Here is a 17085-nt window from a genome sequence, read left to right as displayed (position 1 = left end):
AGTAAAATAGGGGCACTCAAGTAAAAGGTGTCTCACCGTCCACAGTTGAGAGCAATAGGGACAAAGTGGGGAAGGATTGCCACTTAAAAGATGCCGATGGCTAAAAAGGCAGTACCGTATCCGGAGTCTAGTTAAAATTACCTCCTCCCGGCGATGAGTTCGGGAGGAAGAGCTATCACGTCCCGCAATTTATTCTTGGGAAGTGTAGACCAATGTGCGTGCCATAAAAGAGCAACACAACGACATAAAATACTCTTAGGGTGGCGAAGGGAACCATGCGAACAGCAGGCTGAAGAAGAGAGATTGCAGCCTTGGCCGCTATATCGGCCGCCTCTTTTTCATGGATACCAACGTCTCCATGGATCCAGAGGAATGCCACAGAGACGCCCCCCAAGTGGAGGCAGTCCTGAATCTGGGGGACCAGAGAGTGGACAGGGTAGAGAGCTTGGAGAGTGAGGAGAGAACTGAGAGAATCTAAGCATATAACACACTGTATCCGCTGACGGTGACGGATGTATTGGAAAGCCTGGAGAACAGCGTAAAGCTCCGCAGTAAAAGCCGAACACTGGTCAGGAAGCCGAAATCGATTAGGGGTGTCGCCAATAATATAGGCACTCCCAACACCAAATGATGTTTTTGAGCTGTCAGTGTAAATAAATGTGGCATCCTTCACTTGTGCGCATAGAGCAGCAAATGCCTGATGATAAACGAGAGAAGAGGTACCTTCCTTGGGAAGCTAACAAAGGTCATGGAGCAGGCAGGTCCGGGGACAGAGCCAAGGCGGTGTCGTACCCCCAGTTGTCAAGAAAGTTTTAGGAAAGTGGAAAGAAAGAGAACATAGCAGTTGACGGAAGCTGACTCCCGGTGGTGATAGAGAGGCAGGGCGGCCTGCATACCCTAAATCCAAGGCGGTGTCGAAAAGAAGGTCATGGACTGGATTAGCAGGCATGGAAGACAGATGGCTAGCATAATCACTCAGGACAGCTTGCCGATTGGATCACGGAGGGTCAGCAGTCTCAGCATAAAGGCTTTCCACAGGGCTGGTGTAAAAAGCCCCAGACGCTAAATGCAATCCACAGTGGTGGGCAGAGTCGAGTTGCTGAAGAATAGACAGCCGAGCAGAGGAGTAAACTATGCTTCCATAGTCCAATTTCGAGTGCACTAAGGTGTGATGAAGGCAGAGAAGGACCACTCTGTTCGCTCCCCAGGAGGTACCATTCAGAACATGGAGGGTGTTGATGGATCGCAGACAGCAAGCCGAAAGATAGGAAATGTGGGAGGACCAGCACAGTTTTCTGTCAAATTTAAGACCCAGGAATTAAGCAACGTCTGCGAACGGAAGGTCTACAGGGTCTAGATGTAGGGAAGGAAGAAGAAACTCCGTATGATGCACAAATTGACACAAATGGTCTTACTGGGAGAAAAGCGGAAGAGTGGAGGTGATTGAGACATCCTTGAAGAAGTCGTTCAAGAAGGCTGGTCCATTGAGAGCTGTAGAAGATTGTAAAATCGTCCACAAAAAGGGAGCCTGAGACATCAGGAAGGAGACAATCCATAATTGGATTTATGGTGATGGCAAACAGTACAACACTTAGCACAGAGCCCTTGGGAAAAAGTACGGGAGAGAGTAGTGTTCACCCGCACTTTAAATGTGCGCTCTGCCACAAATTCACGAATAAAAAGGGGCAGCCGACCTCGAAAGCTCCAAGAGAACTGTGTATGGAGGATGCCTGTCCAACAGGTATCGTATGCTCTCTCCAGATCAAAAAATATTGCTACCATTTGGTGTTTCCGGAGAAAATTGTTCATGATATAATTGGAGAGAGTAACAAGATGGTCAACTGCAGAACAATGCCTTCGGAAACCGCATTGGGCAGGTGTTAAAAAGACTTCAGCACTCCAGCCAACGGGCTTAATGGCAATTCACCATACGCTCCAAAACCTTATACACACTACTCATGAGAGAAATGGGGCATTAGCTAGAGGGGAGATGTTTGTCCTTACTAGGTTTTGGAACAGGAATAACGATAGCTTCTGGGAAAAGTACTGTCGGTCCAAATTCGATTATATAGGCGAAGGAGGTAGCACAGACTATAGTATGATAAATGCAGCAACATTTTGATGTGGATATCATCCGGTCCTGGGGCAGAAGAGCGAGAAGAGAGTGCGTGTTGGAGTTCCCGTATGAAGAAAACAGAATTATAGCTTTCGCTATTTGGAGAGGAGAAAGCAAGAGGTCGCACTTCCGCTGCACGTTTCTTCGGGAGAAGGCTGGCAGGTGATTTGAAGAGCTCGAAATCTCAGTAAAGTGTTGACCCAATGAGTTACAAATTGCGACGGGGTCCACTAAGGTATCATGCGCAACAGTGAGCCCAGAGATCGGGGAGAAACTAGGCGCACCAGATAACCGTTGAATTCGACTCCAAACTTCTGAGGAGGGAGTGAAGGTGTTAAAAGAGCTAGTAAAGAAATCCCAGTTTGCCTTCTTGCTATCACAGATGACGCGATGGCATCGCACACGTAACTGCTTATAGCAGATACAGTTGGCCAAAGTAGGATGGTGGCGGAAAACGCGCAGAGCATGTTGTCGCTCATGTTTTGTGTCACGGCACGCCTCATTCCCACAAGAAACAGGGGGGTGCTGGGGTAAATCGAAGGTGCGAGGTATTTAATGTTCCGCGGCTGTAAGAATAACTTCTGTAACATGAGTGACCTGATCATCGACACTAGGAATGTGACGGTTATCGAATGTCGCTAGAGACGAAAAAAGTGTCCAACTGACTTGGTCAAACTTCCAGCGTCTCGGGTGCATAGATGGAAGTTGTGGCTGCAATCGAAGGACACACAGAAAATGGTCACTCGAATGTGTATCAGCAAGAGTGAACCACTCAAAGTGCCGAGCTAGCTGAACAGTACCGACCGAAAGGTCTAAATGAGAGAAATTCGCCGTGGAGGCAGACAAAAATGTAGGCTCCCCAGTGTAGAGGCAAACAAGATCCGCTTGGTAGAAGACTGCAATCAATAGGGAGCCTCGTGTACAAGGACGCGGAGATCCCCAAAGTTGGTGGTGGGCATTGTAGTCCCCAACCAGCAAATGGGGGGCGGGAGCTGACCGAGAGGATGAAGGAGATCAGCTCTTGCCATCGGTGTGGTCAATGGTATGTATATGGTACAAAGAAAAGAGGTGTATCCAGAAAGGGAAAGACAGACAGCAACAGCTTGGAAGGAACTATTTAAGGGGATTGGGTGATAATGGACAGTATCATGGAGAAGAATCATGAGTCCTCCATGTGCTGGAGGGCCTTCAACAGAGGGGAAGTCAAACCGGACTGACTGAAAATGAGGGAAAACAAACCGGTCATGGGCACGCAGTTTCGTTTCCTGAAGACAGAAGATGACTGGCAAGTAGGATCATAAGAGGATTGACAATTCATCCCGACTGGCTCTAATGATGCGGATAGTCCAATGTATAATGGACATGGGTGGACAGAAAAGGGGAAAATCTTACCACGGTTGCTCTCAACTCAACGACTGCTGAGAGCTGGTGGCTGACAGTATGGAACGGGATTCAGCCAAAGGCAGAAGATCCTAATCCATAGGTTGTTCAAGGGCAGCTCCTGCCACCAGCAATCGGCCAGTTGATCAGCCACCAGCAGTGCGTCTTGGCGACACTAAAGACGGCCAAGGGTGGTTACCGCCATGTGGCGCTGTAGATGAGACATGCCGTGGCGGAGAAGGAGAGGAACTGGGTTTCTTATGACCTCCTTGGAAACAGGACGTCGAGATGAGGAAGGAATCGATGGCCGTGAAGTCAGGGTACGTAAAAAAATCTTTGCAAGTAGGCTTTTTTTTTGGAATCCCGAGAGTCTGATTTTGGTGCTCGTGATTTAGCAGAGGCCGATGAAGGGTGAAACGTAGAGTGAACAGGTGATGGTGGGGAGGCTGAATGGGCGATCTTTGCTCTGGCCGATCTGATGACCATGGCACTAAAGGTGAGATCAGAAGTCTGCGTGCCTGCCTCCTTAGTAGGCCGAGGTCCTTGTCAACCCTTTCCATGACTTGATGAACAGCCATTATGCCCTGGTCAGACAGGTAGTTTTTAATTTCCTCGTTGGACAATCCATCGAGTGAGCGTGTATAAACCACCCCGCGTGTTGAATTTTAAGTGCGGTGTGCTTCCACCCGGACAGGGAAGGTGTGTAGCAGTGAAGTTCAGAGCAATTTTTGTGCCTGGAGGGCACTGACTGTTGACACCTTTCTGAATAATGAAAGGGTTGACTGTGGAGAAGTCTTGACCTTCGTCAGATCGAGAAACAACAAGGAACTGATGGACAAATTATCAGTGGCTGAGACTCATTTAACTTTTGCTTGTGAGCAGAAATTGTAGATGTAGAGGAAACCATTGCAGAAGTCTCTGATGGCGTGCTCCTTCCTTGTGGGGGCCCCTCTCTGAATGCACTCCCGCCTTAGGTGATTGTTCACACCTCAGGTCACACCTCCCGAGAAACGGATGGAGGGAACAATTGGCACGTTCGGAAGGCACCAGCTCAGGTCATCACTCCTCCCTGGGCCTGGCCATTACCAGGGGGGGACGTATGTGTCCTACCTGTCTACCTGGGGTGGGGAATTATGTGTTATCCTATCAGCAGTTCCGCGTGGGTCGGCCTTCAGACACGTACAGGGAGGAAAGAAAGAGAAAGGAAAGAAGAGAGGTCTCAAACGCTGCAGCGGAGAAGAGGGTAAAGAGAAGAGGCAAGGAAAAGAGAAGGAGAAGGGGAGGACAGAGACTTGCCAGCAGAGAACGCGAAGAGGAGAGACTGTTTTACAGTTTCAAGTGTCCTTCTCCGGATGTAGGCACGAAACATACTCCCATAGGTAGAGAAGGTGGGGAGGGAGGGGGGGGGGTGTAGGATGGGGGATAGGAAAGGATGTGGAAAAGGAAGGTATGCAGCCTGAAAAGGAAAGAGAGCTGTGCTCGACATGCATGTATCCACAAAAGAGTTGTGGACCTCGTGGGGGGAATGGCCAGGATGTTGAAGCTTTTGTCGCATCATGTGCAAGGTGTCCGCCCTAGTACCACCCACTCTGACCATGGGCCCGCCCCATGGGTGCCACCCAGCCACAGCAAGGGCCGTCTGGCACAGCAATCACTGCCGGGAGTTCTGATGCCCGAAAGTGATGAGAATCGATTCCTTGGCATACACGAGGTGTTAACAGCTCAGGTACCAGCAGTGTGATCCCTGTGTTGTCAAGGGGCTCAGCCAAGTGGGTACTTAACAGCCCGACCACAAAGACTGGGCTACCGTGCTGGTGACCTAGCAGGAAGCGGGCTAGGGTGCAAGGGGAAAAGGGAGGGGAGAGGAGCCTGCACCGTGGAAACTAGGTAGGGTGTTCATCCCCAAATGGCTCACGTTGTTGTTGTGGTCTTCAGCTCTGAGACTGGTTTGATGCAGCTCTCCATGCTACTCTATCCTGTGCAAGCTTCTTCATCTCCCAGTACCTACTGCAACCTACATCCTTCTGAATCTGCTTAGTGTATTGATCTCTTGGTCTCCCTCTACGATATTTACCCTCCACGCTGCCCTCCAATGCTAAATTTGTGATCCCTTGATGCCTCAAAACATGTCCTACCAACCGATCCCTTCTTCTAGTCAAGTTGTGCCACAAACTTCTCTTCTCCCCAATCCTATTCAATACCTCCTAATTAGTTACGTGATCTACCCACCTTACCTTCAGCATTCTTCTGTAGCACCACATTTCGAAAGCTTCTATTCTCTTCTTATCCATACTAGTTATCGTCCATGTTTCACTTCCATACATGGCTACACTCCATACAAATACTTTCAGAAACGATTTCCTTGCCATTGCCAGTCTACATTTTATATCCTCTCTACTTCGACCATCATCAGTTATTTTGCTCCCCAAATAGCAAAACTCCTTTACTACTTTAAGTGTCTCATTTCCTAATCTAATCCGCTCAGCATCACCCGATTTAATTTGACTACATTCCATTATCCTCGTTTTGCTTTGGTTGATGTTCATCTTATATCCTCCTTTCAAGACACTGTCCATTCCGTTCAACTGCTCTTCCAAGTCTTTTGCTGTCTCTGACAGAATTACAATGTCATCGGCGAACCTCAAAGTTTTTACTTCTTCTCCATGAATTTTAATACCTACTCCGAATTTTTCTTTTGTTTTCTTTACTGCTTGCTCAATACACAGATCGAATAACATCGGGGAGAGGCTACAACCCTGTCTCACTCCTTTCCCAACCACTGCTTCCCTTTCATGCCCCTCGACTCTTATAACTGCCATCTGGTTTCTGTACAAATTGTAAATAGCCTTTTGCTCCCTGTATTTTACCCCTGCCACCTTCACAATTTGAAAGAGAGTATTCCAGTTAACATTGTCAAAAGCTTTCTCTAAGTCTACAAATGCTAGAAACGTAGGTTTGCCTTTTCTTAATCTTTCTTCTAAGATAAGTCGTAAGGTTAGTACTGCCTCACGTGTTCCAACATTTCTACGGAATCCAAACTGATCTTCCCCGAGGTCCGCTTCTACCAGTTTTTCCATTCGTCTGTAAAGAATTCGCGTTAGTATTTTGCAGCTGTGACTTATTAAACTGATAGTTTGGTAATTTTCACATCTGTCAGCACCTGCTTTCTTTGGGATTGGAATTATTATATTCTTCTTGAAGACTGAGGGTATTTCGCCTGTCTCATACATTTTGCTCACCAGATGGTAGAGTTTTGTCATGACTGGCTCTCCCAAGGCCATCAGTAGTTCTAATGGAATGTTGTCTACTCCCGGGGCCTTGTTTCGACTCAGGTCTTTCAGTGCTCTGTCAAACTCTTCACGCAGTATCTTATCTCCCATTTCCATAATATTGTCCTCAAGTACATCGCCCTTGTATAAACCCTCTATATACTCCTTCCACCTTTCTGCCTTCCCTTCTTTGCTTAGAACTGGGTTGCCATCTGAGCTCTTGATATTCATACAAGTGGTTCTCTTCTCTCCAAAAGCCTCTTTAATTTTCCTGTAGGCAGTATCTATCTTACCCCTAGTGAGACAAGCCTCTACATCCTTACATTTGTCCTCTAGCCATCCCTGCTTAGCCATTTTGCACTTCCTGTCGATCTCATTTTTGAGGCGTTTGTATTCCTTTTTGCCTGCTTCATTTACTGCATTTTTATATTTTCTCCTTTCATCAATTAAATTCAATATTTCTTCTGTTACCCAAGGATTTCTATTAGCCCTCGTCTTTTTACCTACTTGATCGTCTGCTGCCTTCACTACTTCATCCCTCAGAGCTACCCATTCTTCTTCTATTGTATTTCTCTCCCCCATTCGTGTCAATTGTTCCCTTATGCTCACCCTGAAACTCTCTACAACCTCTGGTTCTTTCAGTTTATCCAGGTCCCATCTCCTTAAATTCCCACCTTTCTGCAGTTTCTTCAGTTTCAATCTGCAGTTCATAACCAATAGATTGTGGTCAGAATCCACATCTGCCCCTGGAAATGTCTTACAATTTAAAACCTGGTTCCTAAATCTCTGTCTTACCATTATATAATCTATCTGATACTAAAAGGTATCTCCAGGATTCTTCCAGGTATACAACCTTCTTTTATGATTCTTGAACCAAGTGTTAGCTATGATTAAGTTATGCTCTGTGCAAAATTCTACAAGGCGGCTTCCTCTTTCATTCCTTCCCCCCAATCCAAATTCACCTACTATGTTTCCTTCTCTCCCTTTTCCTACTGACGAATTCCAGTCACCCATGACTATTAAATTTTCGTCTCCCTTCACTACCTGAATAATTTCTTTTATCCTACTGTAGTAGGCATGGGCTTTGTGTCTATCTTGGCCACAGTAATGCGTTCACTATGCTGTTTGTAGTAGCTAACCCACACTCCTATTTTTTTATTCATTATTAAACCTACTCCTGCATTACCCCTATTTTATTTTGTATTTATAACCCTGAAATCACCTGACCAAAAGTCTTGTTCCTCCTGCCACCGAACTTCACTAATTCCCACTATATCTAACTTTAACCTATCCATTACCCTTTTTAAATTTTCTAACCAACCTGCCCGATTAAGGGATCTGACATTCCACGCTCCGATCCATAGAATGCCAGTTTTCTTTCTCCTGATAACAACGTCCTCTTAAGTAGTCCCTGCCCGGAGATCTGAATGGGGGACTATTTTACCTCCGGAATATTTTACCCAAGAGGACGCCATCATCATTTAATCATACAGTAAAGCTGCATGTCCTCGGGAAAAATTACGGCTGTAGTTTCCCCTTGCTTTCAGCCGTTCGCAGTACCAGCACAGCAAGGCCGTTTTGGTTAATGTTACAAGGCCAGATCAGTCAATCATCCAGACTGTTGCCCCTGCAACTACTGAAAAGGCTGCTGCCCCTCTTCAGGAACCACATGTTTGTCTGGCCTCTCAACAGATAGCCCTCTGTTGTGGTTGCACGTACGGTACGGCCATCTGGATCGCTGAGGCACGCAAGCCTCCCCACCAACGGCAAGGTCCATGGCTCACACTGAACGGAAAACGTTGGAAATGGAGGTCAAGCCCCAAGGCGACCAAAATTGCTGAAAAGGAGATGGAAACAGCATACTAAACAATAGCACATATCAAAACAAAGCCAGGTCTATATAAAGAATTCCACCAAGAGGGAATAAGGAATGGCTCTAATAAGATAAAAATCTGTCGCCAAGAAGAAACTGCAAAGAGCATTCGACATCTAGAGCCGTGAGTACAGTTAGCCGCCAAATCGCTTGCCACCACTATTTTGCCACTGCTGCACCAACTTCAGACACACAGATATGTATTATAGCATGGACCAGTAATTTGTGTGAGTGTTTTCAATAATAATTCGAGTGCTATAAACCACTGTTTTGAACCCTAACTTTATCCTAATTGTGAACTGATGCAGGATTCCATCCTAAGCGTGCAGAAAACTGAGTATCCTGTTTCTAACAAAATAGTGATTTGTTTCTGTGTATTAAATGTGCAAAAAATTCTGTGCCACAGGGTGTAAATGTTACTGTCTAAAAATATCTGCTTCACAGGTGATGAAAAGGGCACACAAATTAAACTTATTTGAAATGTAATTTAGCCTTGAGTGCAATCATGAATGATTGTTTGAGGTTAATAGAGTTCAGTGTTGAGTAAAATTTTGGTTGAACTGAACTTTGCTTCTGAAATAATCATAGAGTTTGCCTAGTGAGACAGTATCAGTTTATGGGTTCCCACCATATTCCTTTCATATTATAAAGATAAATGGTAAATTTTTGCTACTAAAGAAATCTGATTCATTTCTATAAATGGCAATATAAAAGTATATATCAGTTAAGTCAGAAATCTTTTCATGCCTGACTTTAGTTCAGTGTTTCTTCCAGTAACATCTCAGTACTGAATCATATAATGATAGTGATTGTAACCATTATTATAAGAGTGGGGCACTATCTTGCTTTCTATGATTACTGGTTGGTGCATTAATGGTAACTACTGCAACCCAAAACTTAGATCGCTCTGTATTCATGTGTATCCAATGTGCTATTCAAAGGGAATTTTAATGAAAGTCATATCAACAACTCTTATTCAATTTTCTTAAACATAATGTTTCAAATTAATATGCCAAATTAGGCTGGCGATCATTTATTGTTTCATTCGTATGAATTTTTCTACTTTCATTGTCCTCAAAGTAAAGCCTGTTTAGTTTTTCTATTAATTGCTATATATATAAAATTACTGTCTGGTACCCTTCATCCATTAGACAAACACACGGTTTAAACTCAAAATCCTCACAGCAGGTAACACTAGATTTGCGTCACGACAAGCAAGTTAGTGACTGTCATAACAGCAAATGGTTTGCCACACACATATATAGCTGGAACTTGATGACCGAAACAACTGTATTGCACTCTTATTGGTTATAGAGTACTCCCTCTTCGACTTGGAGAGTACTTTGGAAGTATAAACCATCACTTTCACAGCATTTTCCTCAGTTTGTACTTGAGGAGCACCTACCCCACACCCACTTGCATCAGTGTGAAGTATTGACAAAGCATGTTCATTATATTATACTAGGCTTTAAGATGATGTTGGCACCTCTTTAAGGACAAGGAAAGATCTTCCTGCTCTTCTTTCAGGACAATTTGGCATCTGCAGCAGTTCTTGTAAGGGATGTGCCTTGGTACTTCTAGTCCTTTATGAGTTGTTGGTAGTATAAGCACATGCCGAAGAAAAAATATCTTCTTACATCATGAATGTGCTGACGTCTCTGGGAATATGTGACTGCTCTTATTTGCTCTGGGGCTATTTTCTCTGGATCAAGACAGACTCCAGACTTATTTCTTTGGTGGTGAAGAGACATTTTTTTCAGATTCTGGCATGGTTTGCAGTTTGAACACACTTCAACATGGTGTCAGGCAGTTTACATGTTCTTCAAAATGTCATTGAAAAACATCATTCAGATAGTGAAGACATATCATCCACTGAAGTTGTTGAAGCAGATTGTCCATCATACACTCTAAGGGGCCAGAGCATTAATAGTTCAAATGGCATGACTTTTAAACTCAGGCCATCAGAAGCTGTGGAGATTTGCCAGTAGCCTCTCTGCATGTGTAATAGTTGAGAATTATTTAGCTCGTCTCGCGCAGTTTAGAGTGTCATCAATGCGTAGCAGTAAGCAGACACATTTTTTCATGGCTTTGTTCAGTAGTTGGTAGTTTACACACAAATGCCATGGACCATCCTCCTCTTTCATGAGGACCAAGGACACTCTGAAGGTTTAATCATGTTATCTTGCAGCGTCTTCTCCACTCCCTCTCGGATTACCCTTCGTTCAGCCTACAACACCCTATAAGTTGTTTCTCCTCTCTGGATTTGAAAGTGTCTGAAAATTGGCACATTATGGCTAAAACTCACAGACGTTGTTACTTGGTCAGGACAAATCCTATTGACAGTTCAACAGTTAAGTTCTTCAATTGTGTTAACTGCAGTGCAGTAGTAGCAGAGCCAGATTCTTCAGTCATGGCATAAGCTGCCCTTCCTGGATTAGTTCTGCTGCCCACACACACACACACACACACACACACACACACACACACACACACACACACACCTTTAGGGATGCATTGTGGTTGCTCTTGAGAATTAGTGATCTAAAGTTGTCCTAGACCACCTACAATGCTTACGACTGTCGCTAGCATGCAGAGTTCTTCTGTGACCCTGTGTATCTTCTCGCAGCTGACAAAAGCTTCATAATTTAACTGAACATTTAGACTGATGACTGGAACTCCTCTCATTGCTGATGGCAAGATGACAAGATGACAATGTCAAACAACCATCCAGATCAATCTTGCTATGTGTATTTATTCGAATAGCATTGTCAATCTGGAGTGTGTGGTCTTCCACTGTCTTGACTGCTTATGATGTGTGCAGGAAATCCCAGCCAGGAATAACAGTATGACTACATTCTGCAAAAACAACCAATTCAAAGGGCTGTGTTCTGTCACCAACAGTGATTCTCTCAATACACGTTCCTGTCAGCTGGAGCCATTTGTCATCTGCAACTTTTCAGCACAACCATTTTCTTCACACGAATTTAGTTTTCTTCAGCTGGCAAAGATAAACGTTTGACATTACAGACAAGGAAGCCATTCAGTCGTCAGCAGCTGGGATGGTTGATCATCAATGGTGATGTCAATGAAATTTCCTGGTATCTTGGTAACTGATACCCATGGAGGATTTTCCTCTGTGGAAGCCTCACCTCCATAGATAGTAACCTTCACTTAGTTTCCCTGAATTCGACAGCTAAGCGAGTGACTGCTACCTCTGTGCTGGTACTGAGAATTTCTACAGCTTGTTGGTAGCAACCTTGTCAGAGGGTACTGCAATGGCTTCATCCCCTCTCTTATACCTAGCGTATAAGAGATATGAGGGGAGTTGGTCATACCTATTTCATTCAAATCTTTTTCTGTTGCATTTTCTCAATGTTCTTGGTGAATTCCTCTGCTGTAACAAGCTTTTCAACAAGAACTTCATACATCTTTTCTGTGACTCAAGTGAGATTTTGCCAGCTTCTTTCATATTCAGATTCACAATGTGACATAGGGCCAGCACATCCTGTATGTAGGAATGTGTTGTTTTGCCATGACAGTCAGCTCTGCTCTTCAATTGTTATTCCACTAAGTGGATTGTTACCAACTGTTTTCTTCAGTTCAGCCTGAAAGTTATCATAGCTACTGAGCTTCTCTTTGTTGCTGTCAAACCACAGCTGGACTGTGCCATTCAAGTAAAAGTACACACATTTGCCAACACATCATGTCATCTCACCTATTGGATTTGGCTAATCGGTCAAATTGTTTCAGCCATTTTGTCGGGTTCCGACCAATGTCTCCGAAAAACACTGACGACGTCTGATGTGCTGCTTTTTCTAAACCACTGGTCTCTTGAAAATACAGGCTGTAGGAAGAATCTGCTGGTTGTATTCCAGTTCCAGTCTGTGTAGGTGAAGGCTTTCATGTTGCCCAATTAGATCCACAGTGGTGAAATATCCAGTGTCCCCACCAAACAATATCACGTCATAACCAGAATTGAGCCCAAATCTAACAGCACGACCATCAAGGAACTACAAAGTTGAGCACTGAAAGCATGTTTATTACTAACACCAATGCATAGCCACAACAGAAATGAACTTCTGGATGGACTGTGCAACTATTTATAAACATAGAATATACAAACAAACAAAATTAATTTTGGGAACCCTACAAAAATGACAAATACAAAATGAAAAATAAGTGTGGGTGGTTGGATCGGAACTGGTGACCAGCAGCATGCTAGCCAGTGATGTTACCTGCTATGTCACATAGTGTAAAGCACAGCTATTGCAGGAGGGGGGGTGGGGGGGGGGGGGCACTCACCCTGCTGAAAACTACAGTAAGTATTTGTGAATCTGTCCCTCAGAAATATATGTACAATAATGTAAACTTTCGTATTTTCTAAAATGTTGTTATAGCTGATCTTAACATATCTCCTATATATAAAATAAAATGACTTCAAAATTGTCTTTAATAAGATGAATAAATCATATTTACTCAGTTGTACATACTCAATGCCAGAATTTCTACTGTTTTTTGTAGCTGAAGTGACTGAGGTGAGTTCTCAATCATGCTTTATTTGAAGTGTAAAACAAAGATGTGACCGCTGCAAAATTAAGTCAGATTCAGAAATGTGGCTTGAAAGAACAAGACCAGAGAGATTAACACAATAAATGAACCAAGCACTGAGCTTGATGAACTGTATGACCTATTGTTTAAAGAACACAAAACTTGAAAATATTTTTATTACTATAATAATATCATTTGAAATATACTTACAGGCTCAAAGACAACACAATTGGCACTGTAACTTGCACCAGCAACAACACCTGCACCACCCACTAAGCCAGAGGCCAAGTTGTCCACAATACTACCATACAAGTTTGGAGTAACCATCACATCAAACTGTTTTGGGTTGGACACCATTTGCATTGTGCAGTTATCAACTATCATTGTCTCAAATTCAATCTTTGGATACAGTTTTGCCATCTGAAACAAAATATATGAATCATCTTGAAATGCACAATGACATGCAGATACTGTAACAGAGCCAGCAAACAAACTGACTGCTTTTAAAACAAGTCAACTTTTTTTCTTACCTTTTTACAGCTCTCAAGGAACAGGCCATCACCAAGTTTCATAATATTGGCCTTATGGACTGCAGTTACTTTCTTTCGCTTATTTTTTGTTGCATAATCAAAAGCAAACTTGGCAATGCGCATTGATTTTTCTCTTGTAATGATCTTCAAGCATTCAACGACACCCTGTGTTTGGAAATCATAACAGTAAATTAGCACATTTTTCACTTTAAGGAAATTGGCTACTGAATCTTGAGGGATGAATAGACCTGGGGGAGAGAGAGACCTCAAATACAACATTAAATGATATGCAGACATTGGACACATTAATATGAAAGCTCAACTAGATTCTTGCCCACATCGGCATACAAAACAGGCTGCACAGTTGTATCTTCAAATCTTTTCCTTTTACTGGAACTCTAAGTTTCAACAGGACAGTACAATACCACAACAACATGTATTCTGATGACTAAGAAACCACATAGCAAGCAAGAAACTATGTTAATGATAATATATTAAAGTGAACAAAATAATAATAATAATAATAATAAAACAGCACTTGAAATAGTTTATATGAAGATGTACATGACAGCAGATTGAACAAGGACTGTTCATACAATTCACTTTTATAAAACAAGTACAACAAATGTTATTACAATCACAGGTAATATCAGAACTGGTAAGTCCAAAAATTTAACTATCAATTTCTAAGCAAAAAGTAACTGACAGGATAGTCTGAGCATATTTTAAGATACAAAATTTTATTTTTAATGCATCGGGTGTGGCTTTCACACTTTCAGTTTTAAGTTCCCACAGTGGCGACATGTCTGACAGAACCTATGGCATCAGCATCACAGCACACTTTCTACCTTTGCTGACAAAACTACCAACTATGAATGCCACTCAGACGACCAACAGAGAATGTGGGAAATTAGTTGCGTGGTTGCTGGAACGTCTCGCAGGACAGAGCACAGTTGAAATTCTCTCTTGTACTTTGGCCTTCAGATAGAGCATTGGTCTCACTTGTCTCTTGTCTTTTTAACAGAGGAAGATTGCTTAGGCAAGCTGCCTCTGGCTATGTTCTTTGGGACTGTCCACCAGCCAACTTTGAATGTGAACTGCCTCCTCTCACGCTTCCTATTTCCTTTATTTTATTTGATCACCCTGACTGGCAGAAATCCTCTACTCCTGCCACAGGTAAGCCCATCTGTACTCTGTACTGTCAGAATGAGGGTGCAAGTGTTACTCTCTTATTTTGACACTTCCTTTCAACACTCATCCTCGACCAGGTTCCATTTTGTACAAAATTGATGTCATAAGTTGTGACCCCCCATCCTCCAGTCCAAAGGAAGGCCACAAAACTTTGGTACACATACAATGCGGTGTGGGTGGTGAGAAAAGATCACCACTGTTATTCACTGCAAACTGACTACTGCAATGCACCACCATTAGGGGCAGGAGCGTGCCACATACACACATTTATTTTGCTGCATTGGGGCTAGGACCAGCCCACAGTAAATTGCACAGTTCATGCATTACTGCTTGAGAGTTGCCACCCTAGATCCAGCTGACACCAACACTGTCCACAAGCATGTGGCACACAAATAATGCAATGAATGTGTGTCACTTCTGCACCCTTGCAACGCTTGCCTGTAAAGGATGAAGAGCGCACAAGTAGTAAGTATACAGTTGGTGCCTGCCACCCATTTAACTGCACAGTTCACCAGTGGCTGCTCAGTCTGAGAGTTCGGAGTTCAACACTGGAGGCAATACCAAACCCCACTGTTGTAGCCAATAGTTGCTGCTCAGTCCATGCCACATCCACATGGGTGCCATTTGCCAACGATCCACACCGCCTACATGTGCTGTTGCTGTCATTGCCTTATGTGCAATCTCACTAAGTTCTTCTGATTAGGTAGAGTAGACAGAGACAAGCAAGATGTTGAAAACAGGGGGGTTATATGCTTTTACATCAGACGTAAAATTCTGAACTGAGAAGCACTCATTTTAAAGTGTTCTACCAATTATATAATTTACTGCTTGATCTTCTTGTTATGCGTTACCATCTACTGCCTTTTACTTGGGACATATTTTTATGTTAATATAGTTTTGAATAGACAATAGTCAAGGGATTCTTTCACATTGATCTAAATGGCAACTTTCCGAGATAGTTAAAGTGTATTATGAAATGTGAATGCAGGATGATTGAGATAGCTGTGAAGTTATTCTACTCCATATTTTTAGTAGACATTTTTGGATGCTCAAAATATCCTCTACGCACCCACAGGCACAGTGCGGAGCAAGGGAGTAGTGAGAAACCCGTTAAGTCTTTACCATCACATCACATTACACTTGAATACCTTTTGCGATCCACAGAAAGTAAAACACAACAGAAACTTTTATTAGTTGTATTGCACAAGACAATGTATTCTAATACAACCAGTACCCTTCATCTCTCATTGCTAACCAATTATTGAACAAAATATTTCTCATTCCAACCATAAGAGAAATGGAAGTTACAAGGAAGAAAACACTTTTTGTCTTAATTTGCATTGTCAAAATGGGGAATCACATTCACCTGCATGAGGTCTAGTTTTGCAAAAAACATTTAACTGTCTGAAAGTAATCTGGGTGATGAAGAAAAACTAAATTAGTGATTTGAGGGAAAATTATACCCGAATTTTTGTAGCCCAACGAAGAGTGGGAAATGGACAAATGGCGTAAAAAGATGACCAGCACAAGGTTAGTTTTGACATTTCGAGGAAGACACTAGGAAGTAAAAAGAGGTGTCAAAAATTTCATCTCTTCAATAACTAGGTCTTTCATGCATACAAAGTTGTGTTGGTGTGACATTTGACAGTTAAAATGGCTTCCTTCAAACACAGTACTAAATTCAGGACATTTCGAGAACACATTTCTAAACAAAACTTGAAAATATTTTTTTTGTGGGGTTGGGGTCAAAAGCTTTGAGACAAGATTCTAAACATTTGATGCATATTTGAATCTATTGAGAAATTTTTTAGACTGAAAAATTGTTGAAACTTTTATACACCTACAGATACAGGAGATAGAAATATGTCAAGGCCACACAAACAGCATACTGCACACCCTCCATCTAAAATTCTAACTTAAACACTGAACTTTAAACTCTCAACCAGCACCTCATTTGTTGTATTTGACTTTGATCATCATTCAAAGGTTCATAAAATGTTTACATATGGTTATTTTTCCTGTGCATCTGACAGAATGTTGATTATTTTTCTTTGTGATAAATATATCAAGGAAGTTTTTTTTTACTCTGGTTGCTCTTTCTCTAAAATGAAACTTATGTTTTTGTGTAGTGTGTTTACATGTGTGGGTAATGTTCTATCTTCATTCTGGTTCATGTAT

General features: G+C 42.7%; 1 protein-coding gene across 1 annotated transcript in view; it reads right to left on the bottom strand.

Annotated features, from left to right (window-relative positions):
• LOC126251354 (isocitrate dehydrogenase [NAD] subunit beta, mitochondrial) overlaps window positions 1–17085 on the bottom strand; it is a 66609-nt gene that overhangs the window by 10373 nt on the left and 39151 nt on the right. Inside the window, exons 6-7 of the mRNA XM_049951725.1 lie at window positions 13717–13881; window positions 13397–13606 (exon numbers count right to left, since the gene is read on the bottom strand). Of these exons, the coding sequence (XP_049807682.1) occupies window positions 13397–13606; window positions 13717–13881 (375 nt within the window). The remainder of the gene's footprint in view (window positions 1–13396; window positions 13607–13716; window positions 13882–17085) is intronic.

Source organism: Schistocerca nitens, chromosome 4 (assembly GCF_023898315.1).
Source record: "Schistocerca nitens isolate TAMUIC-IGC-003100 chromosome 4, iqSchNite1.1, whole genome shotgun sequence".
Classification (NCBI taxonomy): domain Eukaryota; kingdom Metazoa; phylum Arthropoda; class Insecta; order Orthoptera; family Acrididae; genus Schistocerca; species Schistocerca nitens.
Note: the sequence above shows the minus strand (reverse complement) of the source record. Positions and strands in the feature narration are given on the sequence as shown.